This window comes from Mobula hypostoma, chromosome 9 (genome assembly GCF_963921235.1).
Source record: "Mobula hypostoma chromosome 9, sMobHyp1.1, whole genome shotgun sequence".
NCBI lineage: Eukaryota > Metazoa > Chordata > Chondrichthyes > Myliobatiformes > Myliobatidae > Mobula > Mobula hypostoma.
This window is the reverse complement of record NC_086105.1, coordinates 25002299-25016773: the sequence shown is the minus strand read 5'-3', so window position 1 is coordinate 25016773 and position 14475 is coordinate 25002299. Positions and strand designations below refer to the sequence as shown.

General features: G+C 40.3%; 1 protein-coding gene across 6 annotated transcripts in view; it reads right to left on the bottom strand.

Moving 5' to 3' along the window:
• The window catches only part of immp2l (inner mitochondrial membrane peptidase subunit 2), a 561843-nt gene that overhangs the window by 84626 nt on the left and 462742 nt on the right, over positions 1-14475 (bottom strand). For 2 of the 6 annotated variants that reach the window (XM_063057902.1, XM_063057904.1), the window contains one exon: positions 11874-12664. The exons of the other annotated variants lie outside the window; for them this stretch is intronic. In XM_063057902.1, the coding sequence (XP_062913972.1) occupies positions 12599-12664 (66 nt within the window). In that variant the 3' untranslated portion in view covers positions 11874-12598. Of the gene's footprint in view, positions 1-11873; positions 12665-14475 lie in introns of those variants that run through there. 6 annotated transcript variants of the gene reach the window in all.

Here is a 14475-nt window from a genome sequence, read left to right as displayed (position 1 = left end):
AAGACACCTGGCTACAAAAAGCGTTTACAAGCTGTGATACTTGCCAAAGGGGATGTTACTAAATACTGACCATGCAGGGTGCCCAAACTTTTGCTTCGGGCCTTTTTCCTTTTTTGTTATTTTGAAACTGTAAAAGATGGAAATAAAAACATCATCTTGTTTGAAATATTAAAGAAATGTGTCATCTTTAACTTTATGCCTTTTGGAAATAAGATCATCTTTTACTCGCTTAGCTATTCACAGTAACAGAAATTTTGACCGGGGTGCCCAATCTTTTGCATGTCACTGTAGATACGGTGGATGCTAGCAGGCTTTTTCCACTGAGGTTAGTTGGGACTACATCCAGAGGTCATGGATTAAGGGTTGAGAGGTGAAAAGTTTAAGGGGAACAAGGGTCATGAGAGTGCGGAATGAGCTGCCAGCACAACTGGCGCATGTGAGCTTGATTTCAGTTTTTAAATGACATTTGGAAAGATACATGGACAACAGAGGTATGGAGAGCTGTGGTCCTGTGCATGTTGATGGAAGTGGGCAGTTGAAGTGTTTTCGGCATTGACTAGATAGGTCAAAGGGCCTCCTTCTCTGCTGTGCTTCTCTATAAGAGTATAGGAGTTCTGGTATTATTATAGATTAGAGACAGGCTATACTGTAACTAACAAATTCCCACTTCATCAGGTGGATGCTGGTGTTGGAACTGCAGTTACTCCCTAGGACCTTTGTTCATCCAAGACGTTAAGGAAATGTTTTTTATAATCAAGTTGAATGAATTGAACAGCTGAACAATGTGATAGCTGATATATCAAAAGGAGGCCAAGGTGAACTAGTTACTAGCACACCCAGGTGTGGATAGTTGTAAACATTTCAACCTTGTCTTTTGCATTCATGTACTGGGGTATCACAGAGCCTCCTCTTTCCTGTATTCATTTAATTCTCCACCTGGACAATAAGAGTTTTAACTGGATATGGTAAGACTGCAAATCTGATGAATGGTGTCAGCCCGAAACATCTATGGTTTATGTCTTTCCATAAGTATTTCTTCACCTGCTGAGATTTGAACTGATACCATGGCTGTTGGATTGTCTTGCTCTGTCTAAAACTTTGTTTAGCATATCATGTAGATTTAGCAGAGGCATTTAATTTTAAGGTGCTGCTTCTAACACAGTACAGCCATAATATTTTTGATGATAGTCATAAACTTGGCTCTCATGATTATGAGCCTTTGTTGACCACATCTTATGACTTTTTTTTAAGGAAAAGTCAGTTTTGTACAAATAGATTAGAAAGAAAGAGAAGAAGAGTGATGTAGCTAAGCTTTGATTGTTTTAACCTTACTATGATGGCATTGAATTTTCAAATGGAAATGAAATAAAGGTATTGATAAAAACCTTGGTGTGATAGAATAATGCTGCTGCTAATTAGTTACTGTGCTACTTGAATGTACAGTTTTAGGATCTAATTCTGAATTTCTATCCTCTGTGAAGATCCCTCCAGATATCTGCATGTTTACATTCCCTGTGCAGACAAAATTTTCAAACAACTATCCCTTGGCAAACACGTACTACTGAAGCAGGGTCCTTGTGAGGACAAGTACAATTTTTATGCTTTCAGTTATTCTAATGTTTACATTTTTAGTATGCACTGCGATTAGTTATTTTCTCTTTTAAGCGAGTAATTAATAAAACAATTGGAACATACAGTAAAATTGTTTCTGAAAACAATCGAGCAATATATTACTCATACTCTGGGCATCTCAGAGGATCTATCCTGGGTTCAACACATTGATTTAATAACGAAGAAGGCATGCCAGTAGATCTACTTTATTCTGAGTTTGATGAGATTTGAGGAGATTTGATATGTTATCAAAGAATCAAACAAATATCTACAGGTGGATGGTGCAGACTGGTTGCAACACTGCCTGGTATGGAGCCTCCAGTGCACAGAGTTGCAAGAGACTGTAGTGGGTTATAGACTCCACCAGTTCTAACATGGTCGCACCATCAAGGACATCTTCAAGATGCAATGCCACAAGAAGGTGACATCCATCACCAAGGACTCTCACCATCCAGACATTCCCTCTTCTTGTTACTACAATCAGGGAGGAGCCTAAAGACCTACACTCAGCAACTTAGGACAGCTTCTGCCAGCAGATTTCTGAAGAGTCTGTGAACCCATGAACACTACCTTAGTACACACACACAAAATGCTGGAGGATCTCAGCAGGCCAGGCAGTATCTACGGAAAAGAGTAACATCTGCAGTGATTGGAACACTACCTTGTTATTCCTTTTTTAGATTATATATTTATTTTTTTCTAATTTATTGATTTTTATGTCTTTGCACTACACTGCAGCCGCTAAGCAACAGATTTTCTGTCATATGTCAGTGATAATAATTCTGATTCTGATTCTGACAAGGCAAAACAAGTCAATCATGCCCTTACAACAGGAATTCTGCAGATGCTGGAAATTCAAGCAACATACATCAAAGTTGCTGGTGAACGCAGCAGGCCAGGCAGCATCTCTAGGAAGAGGTGCAGTTGACGTTTCAGGCCAAGACCCTTCGTCAGGACTAACTGAAGGCAGAGTGAGTAAGGGATTTGAAAGTTGGAGGGGGAGGAGGCGATCCAAAATGATAGAAGAGAGGAGGGGGAGGGATGGAGCCAAGAGCTGGACAGGTGATGGGCTAAAGGGATACGAGAGGATCATGGGACAGGAGGTCCGGGAAGAAAGGCAAGGGTGGGGGGGGACCCAGAGGATGGGCAAGGTGTATATTCAGAGGGACAGAGGGAGAAAAAGGAGAGTGAGAGAAAGAATGTGTGTATAAAAATAAGTAACAGATGGGGTACGAGGGGGAGGTGGGGCGTTAGCGGAAGTTAGAGAAGTCGATGTTCATGCCATCAGGTTGGAGGCTACCCAGACGGAATATAAGGTGTTGTTCCTCCAACCTGAGTGTGGCTTCATCTTTACAGTAGAGGAGGCCGTGGATAGACATGTCAGAATGGGAATGGGATGTGGAATTAAAATGTGTGGCCACTGGGAGATCCTGCTTTCTCTGGCAGACAGAGCATAGGTGTTCAGCAAAGCGGTCTCCCAGTCTGCCCTTATTGTACATCAGAAATATTAGCAACCAAACAGCATTCACATAAGAAACACAAAATTTAGTTTAAATTTGAGCATGCATTGCTTCTGCTGATAGTTCAATTGAATTTTATTTTATTTGGACAAAACTCTCAAATAAGTGAATTATGCATTTAAGCTAATTGGTGCTTAACTAAATGAGGAAGGAGATGCACATTAGCATTCTGCTATATTGATGTTAGATTTTCTAATGGAGGTACTATAAGATCTTTAAGCCATTAAATATGAAATATCAATAAAAACATTAACATTTTATTGCATTTACTTTCATTTACTCTTACATAACTTTTAACCTTTACTTAATGTCATTACGTTCGCCTCTTTTAACCACCCTCTCTGAATGCCTTGGCAGTCTTCATCTGATAACCAACAGTAATGCTTCAGCTGACTGCTGACAGAGTTCAGGCTGGATTAAAGATTAGATTAGCTTTATTTGTCACATGGACATCGAAACATACAGTGAAATGTGTTACTTGCGTCGAGAACGTGTGGGGGGCAAGGGTCGCTATCGTCGTGTGCCCACAACTCATTAACCCTAACCCATACATCTTTGGAATGTGGGAGGAAACCAAGGCAGCCAAAGGAAACCCAGATGGCCGTGGGAAGAATGTACAAACTCCTTACGTACAGTGGCGGAAATTGAACCTCAATCTTACAGCAGGCGCTGTAAAACGTTATGCTAACCACTACGCTACCATACCATACTGGATGCTACTGGCAATACTATGATTTCTATGGGATGATAGAGATTTACGCTTTCTCAATAGAAGATATGGTGCTAGCCCTTGTTTTAAAGAACAGTTTTAAATTATAATTTGTGCAGAGTGGCATAAAAGAATTGTATCATTTTCAGTCCTGATCAGTAGTAATCACCTTTCATTCCACCCATTACATATGATTTTCCTCTGCAGAACCTCGGAACAGTATGCTGCTTTGTTAGTTTTCTGCTACATCACAAATCATACGCTCACAGGGTTACTGGCAAATTTATTTTACATGAGCCATCTGGCTACTCACAAGAAATCAAGTCCTTTGGTACTTCTCTCTGCAAATGGAAAGAAATCCACACCTCTATTCTATTCAAAAATAGAATGTCACTCAATCAATGCTTGTGGGATTTATTCCTTCTGAATCTATATATTATAGTAAAGATTAGTTAAACAGAAGAAAGTAAGTGGAGCATTTCTGCTGAAAACCCCTGTTCTTGGGAAAAACACACGAGGCAACCAGAATGAGTTCAGAAATGCTCCAGTAGAACAAAGGAAATGCAAATCAGTGAGTACCAACAATTTTTAAACTTTCTTTTATTGCAAACTTCATATAATCCTGCATAATATTTCCTTCTAATCCCTGTCAAAATGTATTTTGATGTGTCTCAGCTTTGAATATTGTTTCATGAGATTATTTTATGAAATCCGTTCGTTTACCTAATGGCACAAGAAAAGATTTCCCAAGGAATCCAAATATAAAGAAAGGGTTCAGTGCACTCTGAAGGGGCAAATCAAAAATTAAGCTGTTACTAATACAAACATTAGGCTGCTGCTGTGGGAATTCTGTCAGTTACACTCAGCAAAAGGAATTAGGAGTTCTGATAAATAGTGCAAAAACTCACTTTTATGACAGATGACATAAAGTCTATGCCACAAAATTTGCTAATCTTTCTCCATTTGTTAGCTTTGTACAACTCTCACACACTGATAGGTTTACCACAAGACCCATAAGCCTTGACATAAGGCACGGGAATGTACTTTTCCATGTGAACTCTTACCTTGATCCTGGTCCCAGCAATGATAAGCTTCATTTAACAGGCAAGTTTAAGTAAGTTTTTATTGATTTGAATATATATTTAACTTTTCAAAAATAAATAAAAAAACTTTCTTAAATTTATTTTTAAAATGAAACTCAGTGACCTGATTTAACTCAATGGGGATGCACTTGAAGCTATGGCTAGTACAATGCTAAGGAGCCAGATTCAAAGTTATCTAGCGTATTGCCTCAGCGACTTGTGTTAAAGGTAATTTATCCCAGAACCTCTTTACTGCACTGTCCTAGGCCTAGCCACCCAGCTATCTTTAGCTGTTCCATCAAAAACTTCCATCATAATCTCAGAAGCAGAGATATTCAATGATGATTGCACAATGCTTAATCTGTCACCCTGACATACCCAGAAAACAACATACATGTCAGAATGCTGGCTCTTAGATTTCAGTTCGGCATTCAACACTATTATCACACAGATCCTGGTGAACAAACTCCTCCTCTTCAGTCTAAATACACCACTGTACAACAGGATGATGCATTTCCAAAAGAACAGATTTCAGATGGTCAGGATGCACAACTGTTCCTCTCTCCCCATCATTCACAACACAGGCACTCCTCCAGTGCTGTGTGCTGAGTCTATTGGTGTACATTCTGCTCATACATGAAGGAATGGTCAAATACCTAAGCAATCACATTGATAAGTGAGACTCATCATCAACAATGCTGAGATGGCCTACAGAGAAGAGATGGAAGAGCTCGAGGCCTGGTCCCAGGTGATTAACCTCTTCTTTAACATCAACAAGACGAAGGAGATGGTTATCGACTTCAGGAGAACTCATACCACTCACCCCTCCCCTCCTTTACGTTAGTGGCACAGCAGTGGAAACTACAAGCAGTTTCAAACTCATGGAAGTGCATATCTCACACAACCTCTCATGGTCCCAGAACACATCCTATACAGTTAGGAAAGCTCACCAACACCTCTATTTGCTGAAGACAGCTGGACTTCGCACATCCATACTCACATCATTTTACAGATGCACTGCAGAGAGCATCCTAACAAGTTGGGATCACTGCTTTGTAAGGAAACTACACTGCAACACACAAGAAGGCTCTACAATGGGTAGTCAAAACTGCCTAATAAATCACTGCCGCCAGCCTCCATGCCATCAAGGATATATCTACTGAAAGATGCCATTCAGGCTTTGGGTGATCAGTAACAAGCACCATTTGTGCCTTAAAGTAGCAGACAATGAGTACCTCTAAATAGTGCAAGTGTAATGTCATATGTCAAAAGATTGGAGCGACTGGGCTTGTATACTCTGGAATTTAGAAGGCTGAGAGGTGATCTTATTGAAACATATAAGATTATTAATGGTCTGGACACGCTGGAGGCAAGAAGCATGTTCCCGCTGATGGATGAGTCCAGAACCAGAGGCCACAGTTTAAGAATTAGGGGTCGGCCGTTTAGAACGGAGTTGAGGAAAAACTTTTTCACCCAGAGAGTGGTGGATATATGGAATGCTCTGTCCCAAGAGGCTGTGGAGGCCAAGTCTCTGGATGCTTTCAAGAAAGAGATTGATAGAGCTCTTAAAGATAGCAGAATCAAAGGTTATGGGGAAATGGATACTGATTGTGGATGATCAGCCATGATCACAGTGAATGGCGGTGCTGGCTCGAAGGGCCGAATGGCCTACTCCTGCACCTATTGTTTATTGTCTAATCATCTATCTCTGACATTCAAGTCACACTCAATATCAAGTCATAAGCAATCTACATCCTTGAGATAACCACTAACCAGTAAAATGGACCAACAACATAAATATTGTGGTGATAAGAAACAGGGAATCTTGCAGTGAGTTGCTTACACCTGATAACTCAAACTTATACCATTTTCTGTAAGTTACAGTCTACTGTTATACACACACACGCACGCGCGCACACGCACGCAGCAAGTCTTCACTCATGGCGTCAACAGAGGTGAGGGTGAGCAGCTTCAAGTTCCTGGATGTGAATACCTCAGAGGATCTAATCTGGGCCCAACATAATGATGCAATCACAAAGAAGGCATGCCAGCAGTTCTACTTCATTAAGAGTTTAAGGAGATTTGGATATGCCACCAAAGACCCTTGCAAATTTCAACTGATGTAGGGAGGAGAGCATTCTGAATGGGTGCATCACAGTCTGCTATGGAGCTTCCAATGCACAGAACTGCATTGGGTTGCAGAAGGTTGTAAGCTCAGTCATCTCCATCAGGGCATGGAGAATCCTTCCCACCATGAAGGAAGCGTGTTTTCATTATGGTTACCCACCCTAAACAAATGAACGTGACTGCGTTTGAGGCATCAGGTACAGTCGACATAAAGCTGAAGGTCCAAATGTGAAGTATTTCTGGCCCCTCAGCTTAGGACATTATGGAGCCACAAGAGAGATCTCCAGTCTTGTGCATTGCTCCAGACTGGAGATCTGGAGCAATGCACAAAATGCTGGAGGAACTCAGTGGGTCAGACAACACCTACGGAGAGAAATTGACTAACAACGATTTTGGTTGGGACCCATCTTCATGATGGGCACTATGAAACATTGCAAATTTGCTGGAGGAGGGTGTGGAGGAGGTTAAATTACTTGTTAAGTCTTCTGGTGCATTCTGTACTTCTGTGCTGCTGATTTCCAGATTGCATTGATGTCCTCAAAGCAGTTTTTCTACAGGATTGCTGATTGAAGAGAAACACAATCTGGCCCACCAGATAAAAACTGAGATTTCAGTATCTGTCTAAAACTTTAGTTGAGGTTTCACTGCTTCCCCACTCCCATCTACTTCATAGCGAAAGTAAATGCAGTTAGTTCAAATCTGAAGTCTTGTTGAGGATAGTTAATTAATGCTCAACTAAATTATATAGTTGGACAAAATGTAACAGGAAGAACTGCATAAGAAAAGCTCAAAGCACAAATACAAAGCATTCATAGTATAACAAAATAGTAGAAACTATAGGTTCTGACCATGAAGCACTCATGTTTAGTTAGTGAAAAATTATATAATGATATGTTGCAATATGTGCCAAAATTTCTCACTTTCCTCGGCATCTTCCTTTCATAATAAAGCTCTAAATACCTACAAAAGAAGCCAGAACTTTTGGACTTTTGCATTATCTTTTGAAGTTCCTGTATGAAGATTTCTAGATGGCAAATTAAGCTATTCAAACTATGAAAGCTAGGAGCCTTTCAGTGGAAACTTAAATGACTCTAATAATGAATAAACAGAAACATCAATTTGCAAGAGCAGCTGTTGAGAAATATTGGTAAATGTTCAATATTCTTAGTACCAAATCAAAGAGAAAAGAGGAACTCATTCAAAAAAAGGTTTCATTGTAATTTATGTAATTTTCAAATTTCTACTGTTGTGAAGTCTTAAGAATGAATATCTTGGAGATTTTTTCACTCCAGCAGTGGGTGAAGAGGTAGAGGAAGGGTACAATTGTTAGCACTGGGTTGGTTGCTTGTGAGATATTTTCCCCAATTTCCATTGTATTGACTTCGAGGAGTATGATACAAAACGCCATCCATGACTGCCCCTGTACTTCTGATCTGCCTATCTTTCATCACCACTGAAATTGCAACCTCTCCACCATGCACGCAATATTCATTTTAGGAAAACTACTTTGGATTATAAAAAAATAAATTGTGAAAGGAATTACTGATGGAAAATGCAATCCCACATGTAAAATTTTGTACAATTTTTGCTTCAAAGTATTTGCAGCACAGAAAAATGAATATTTAAATTAACCACTGCCTCCAGCAGCCTATTTCACCTTCTAACCATTCTTTATTCAAGGAAGCTTCTTTGGAATTTCCAATTGGATTTTATTGTATTTTTCTAGTTACAGAAACATTTCTTGCTCATGTTGGGAAACATTTTCACAATGTCTGTCCTATTAAATCCTTTCATAAACTTAGACATCTATCAGTCTTCTCCTTTGTCGAGAAAAGATGCAGACTGTACCTACTGTCTTTCTAATAATACAAACTCAGTTCTGGCATCATTCTAGCAAATCTTCTTTGTATCTTCTCTCGGGTCTCTATATCATGTTCAGGCTTATTCAAGGAAACAGTATTACATAACAAGCACTGATGGCAGCAAAGGAAAAAAAATCTAATACCATGCACAAACAAATAGCAATTAAAATGTCCCCCAGACATTTGCCTGCATCTGTTAATTTTTCTGGAGAGAAGTTGATCCTGTTGCAAGATTTTAAAATTAGTTTTTCACTCTATGTGAACATTATTAACGAGGACTGCACTTATTGCCCTTTCTCAATTGCCCTCCTGTGGCCATAAACAGTCAATCACAGTGGTGATCTGAAGTCATACATGGTCCAGAATGAGTAACATTGGTAGATCTTCTTCCCTTATTAATGAGCCAAATGGGTAAAATGAAAGATAACTTACAACAGCTTACCCAATCTCCCCAACTCCAGTTTATGCAACATCAATCAACAGATAGAATATGCCAGGTCCACAATCCTCAAATTACAAATCTGTTTACAACGCTGTTTACATCAGTTCCAGAAATTAAATTTGAAATCCTTCCAAAAATAGTTGCTGAAGTCTCTGTAAATGCTTAGAGAAGTTTGAATTAGGAATCAATTTTTGAGCATTGTCAATGATTTGGTCCAGTCGTCCTTGAAGCAGTTACATTTCATCTTGCACTAAATAGCTAGCATCTATTGCCTAACTAATATTCCGTGGTTTGATGAGGCCTTCCAGTCTAGAACATCTGAAACTGCCTCCCTTTTTCAGGAAACAAGGCTTCCCTTCAGCTGTGGTAGGAGCCCTCTCTCATATTTCCTCCATTTCTTAGATTTCTGCTCTCACTCCATCTCCATCCAAACAGAACAGAGATCGAGTTTCCCTGGTCCTCACCTTTCACCCTATGAGCCTCTGCACCCAGTGCATCATGCTTCATGATTTCTGCCAGCTGCAATGAGTTCCCACCACCAGTCAAAACTCCACAAGAACCACTGCCTCCATAACCCCCTCGTCCACTCATCCATCATCTTCCACCTCCTTGGCACATTTTTACACAACTGCTGGAGTACAATTGTCCTTATACTTCCTTCCTTACTACAATCCAGAGACCTAAACAGCCCTTCCAGGTGAGGCAGACACTTAGGTGCACCTCCATTCTCATTGTCTTCTGCCTTTGGTGCTCCCAACATAGCCTCTCTACAACAGCAAGCAAAGAGTAGATAATCAGTTTGCAGAGTATCCTTCTCTGGTCCTCCCACTTCTGTTACACTTCCTGTAGACCTTCCAGACCACAGTGCACATTTTCCCCCCTCCTCTTGGTTCCAACAACCTACTACCCACACGTTTTAACTATTTAATACCTTTCTCGCTTAATGGCTCCCCATATCACTTTACTTATTTAGCATTGGTAGCCTTTGTGTTCTGGCTTATCACTGTCCTGCCTCCACTTCTACCTTCCCACTTGTCTCCATGTGTCCCTTTTCTTCTTTGCTTGTTTACACCCATCATGCAACTGGTCTGTCTTTCAACTCAACCCTTCCCCTTTGCCAATGATCTGTCTGTTAGCCTTTACCCTTCCTCAGTCCACCAATCACCTACTGGCCCCTGTCTCATCCCTCCCCTTCTATTCTTTATACTGGCCATTTTCCCTTTCCAACTCAGTCCTGATACAGCCTCTGAAACCAAAACACTGGCAATTCCTCTCCCTCTTGCCCCCACCCACCCATACACCCCTCTCCCCCGATGCTGCTCCAGCTGCTGAGATTCTCCCAGCAGATTTTTTTGTGGCTATAGAACTTAATTCATTGCTAGCATGCAAATTGTCACTTCATTGGGTTTAAATGCAAACACTCAAGGCAGAAATTGAAACACCATTGATGGTATTGTACAATACAATAAAAATGTCACAATTTTATTCACATGATAGCTCCCGGACAGCACAAAATGCAAAGAACGGCTATTATTTATGCAAGATCCACTTCAAATGCTGGCACGCTATGTTAACTTTTGATCTGCTGGAAATAACAAGAAAGTGGGAAAAATAACTAATAACTTTCTGCTCGACACAGTAGGGGCCAGATGGATTAATATCTCCTCTGAAGTCACCGTGCGACTCATATAGCTAAACTGAATCATTAAACATCACATAATATACTTGAAAATAATACCTGAAGACATATATCAAATCTATGATATGCTGATGTTTGGTTTGTCATCTAGTTAGTGTCAATTCCTTTTAGAGAATACCACGTTTACAGCTTTCAATTCTATTGTATTCTCAATGGAATATTAGACCATTTTCAGTAATAGTCGTGGAACAATAATAGAAAGAAGCTAGAGGGGATGTGGTTTGCTGGGAAATGTTTTTCATCATGCAGCATTCAGCCACCCAAGGAATAAGTACGTAAACTTGACAGTTCAAGAATTCTCAGATCATTTCAAAGGCAACTTCATACATAACTTGGACAGCGAACATTAACATAAACAAAATTGTGAACATACCACAGACTTTGCCCTGTTTATTTTTGTTGGTTCTGGGTATGTACTGAATACTATAACATTTTTTATTCCAATCAAACATTAGTTTTAAAAAATGGTTATTGTGGTCACATTAATTATAGGAGTTTAATGTTTTCAGCCATCCCTTAATTTACGAAAATGTAAAAAGCCATCACTTCTCTAAATTGATCAGAATATCACTATTGAAATCAAAGATTAGATTCTATTGTTAGGTACTACAGCACGTTTAAAAATCAGAAGGTGCTGCTAAACTTTGATTAGGCATATTTTATTCTAATAGTTATGAAAACTAGATTCTGGAAGTTTGACATCCATACTAGTGAATCTCTTCTCTTAATCCTAAAGCGAATCAAATTGTTACTTGATCAAGCTTATGCAATTGTTGACAAGTCTTCAATGCAGTCTTGTAAAACCACCCCAGGCTTAGCAAATTAGTTAAAAAAAAAACCTTAGAAAATTCAATGAAATTGGTGTTGCCAGATGTTCAGGAGGCTAATTTATTGAGAACTAGCACCAACAAAGCTGAAGAACAGGCAACGAATGAAACTTTATCACAGCCAGGATCAAACTATGAGACTCAGGATTCATGCATGTTTGATTATTCCAAAAGAACAAAAGAGATAGATTTGAGATATCAAAGCGTCATTCACAGGTTAAATTTCTGTGCAGTGAAATCTGTGCTTCTATAAATCCAAATTTACTCTCCATGTGAAGCTTTAATCTTAGCATTTTTGTTAGGTAATTTTTACTGTGCAGGAAAGACCCATTGGTCTAAAATTAATCGTCAGACATGAGGCACAAGCAGAACTACTATTATTTCTGCACTGGGACAAAGTTCAGGACTTCTACATGAGTGTGGATATCCTTAACTACTTGGAAATTTTCTGACAGATGCTTTTGCAGAAATAAGTGACAGTGACCCCTACTTTGGATGTCATGTTGACTTCTCCGTAGATTAGATGGTCCCATTATATTGTTGCTGTGGACGGCATAAAGACTCTTTTTGCTTCGGGGCAGTCAGGTGCAGATCCAGCTAGCAGCCTAGTTTTAGCCACATAGAAGCAGTTTGACAGTCTAATGACCAGAGATATGCCGCTGGGGAACAACTCAATGTTGTTGTTGAATGATGAGGTGGCCTCTTGAACAGATTGCCCTTCACACTGAACAACCATTGTAGCTCTCCAGATCCAAGGGGATGCTGCCTATGAGCAACTTGGTGACCTGCAGGAACAGAGAGAAGCTGCACATCAGGAGATCATAAGCAGAGAGATGCCAATTATGAGTAGAACCTTCTGCCAGGAGCAGAGATAGGACATGTCCCTTTAGTAGGAGTGGTGTAATCTGTGCAGATCCAAGGGAAAATGAGCAACCTTCCAACAACCTGACTGTGACCAGCAGGGATCACAGCAATGTGGCTCTACAACTTTGCTTTGCTGAGTGATTTCCATTATGATGAGAGTATCAGAAACAGGAGCTTTAGTGAAGTGGTCATGCTGAAGTACAATCAGCAAGTAGTTAGGTGACCACTCGGCCAGCTGAAGAGGATAAGCAGGGAGTGCAGGATGTCCCTCCGGTCATATATGTCAGTAATAAGTATTTTACCCCGAGGGATGAGGGGCTTTCAGAGGCAAGCAGCCACTGCCAAGTCTGGTACACAAATGGCTCTGATACACTTTGGGGAAGGTGGAGTCAAAGAGAGCTGCAAATGACAGGACACTCAATAATTAAAAGGACAGAAAAGAGATTCTGTGGCAGTGAAGAAGACTTCACAATGGTACAATAAAAAGGTCTCCAAGTGTTTGTAGAACATTCTCAAGACACACCTGTACCATTGGTATCCTGGAATACTGAGTTGCCAGTCCTGCCCTTTACTCAGCCATGTTTGTGTTAGGGCTATAACATTACAATCCTCAGAGCCAATCTATGCTCTGAGTTCACCTGCCTCACCTGTTGGACTTCGAGCTCAGAAATAAATACTATAACTATGTCCCTGACTATCCTGATTGCTAGAGTCACAGAAAAGTACAGCAGAGAAATACACCCTTTGGCCCATCTTGCCCCTGCCAAATAATTTAAACTGCACCAGGACCATAGCCCTCCACAGCCTTCCCATCCATGTACCTCTCCAAACTTCTCTTAACCGTTGAAATTGAGCTTGCATGCACCACTTGCATTGGCAGTTCATTCCACACTCTCACGACACTCTGAGTGAAGAAGTTCCCCCTCATATTCCCCTTAAACTATTCACCTTTCACTCTTAACTCATGACCTCTGGTTGCAGTCCCACCCAACCTCAGTGGAAAAAGCCTGCTTGCATTTACGCTATCTATACCCCTCATAATTTTGTATATTTCTAACAAATCTTCTCTTAGTCTTCCATGTTCCAAGGAATAAACTCCTAACCTATTCAATCTTTCCTTATAACTCAGGTCCTCCAGACCCTGCAAGATCCTTGTAAAATTTCTCTGTACTCTTTCAACCTTATTTACATCTTTCCTGTAGGTAGACGACCAAACCTGCACACAATACTCCAAATTAGGCTACATCAATATCTTACAAAACTTCAATATAAGTTCTCAGTATTTTGATTTATTAAGGCCAATGTGCCAAAAGCAGCTAGATGGGGTTGTTTCTTCACAACCCTATCTAGCTGGAATGCCACTTTGAATGAATTATGGACCTGTTCTCCCAGATCTCTTTGTTTTACCACATTCCTCAGTGCCCTACTGTTCACTGTGTAAGACATTCCCTGGTTGGTCCTACTGAAGTGCAACACCTCACACTTGTCTACTCTAAATTTCATCTGCCTTTTTCAGCCCGCTTTTACACCGAGTCCAGATCCCACTGCAAGCCATGATACCTTTCCTTGCTGCCACTATACCAGCAATCTTGGTGTCATCTGTAAATTTGTCAATCTAGTTAACCACATTATCATCCAACAACAATAGGCCCAGCATTGATCCCTGTGGCACTTCACCAGTCAGACAGAAAACCATTTACTATCACTCTCTGGTTTCTCCCATAAAGCCAAG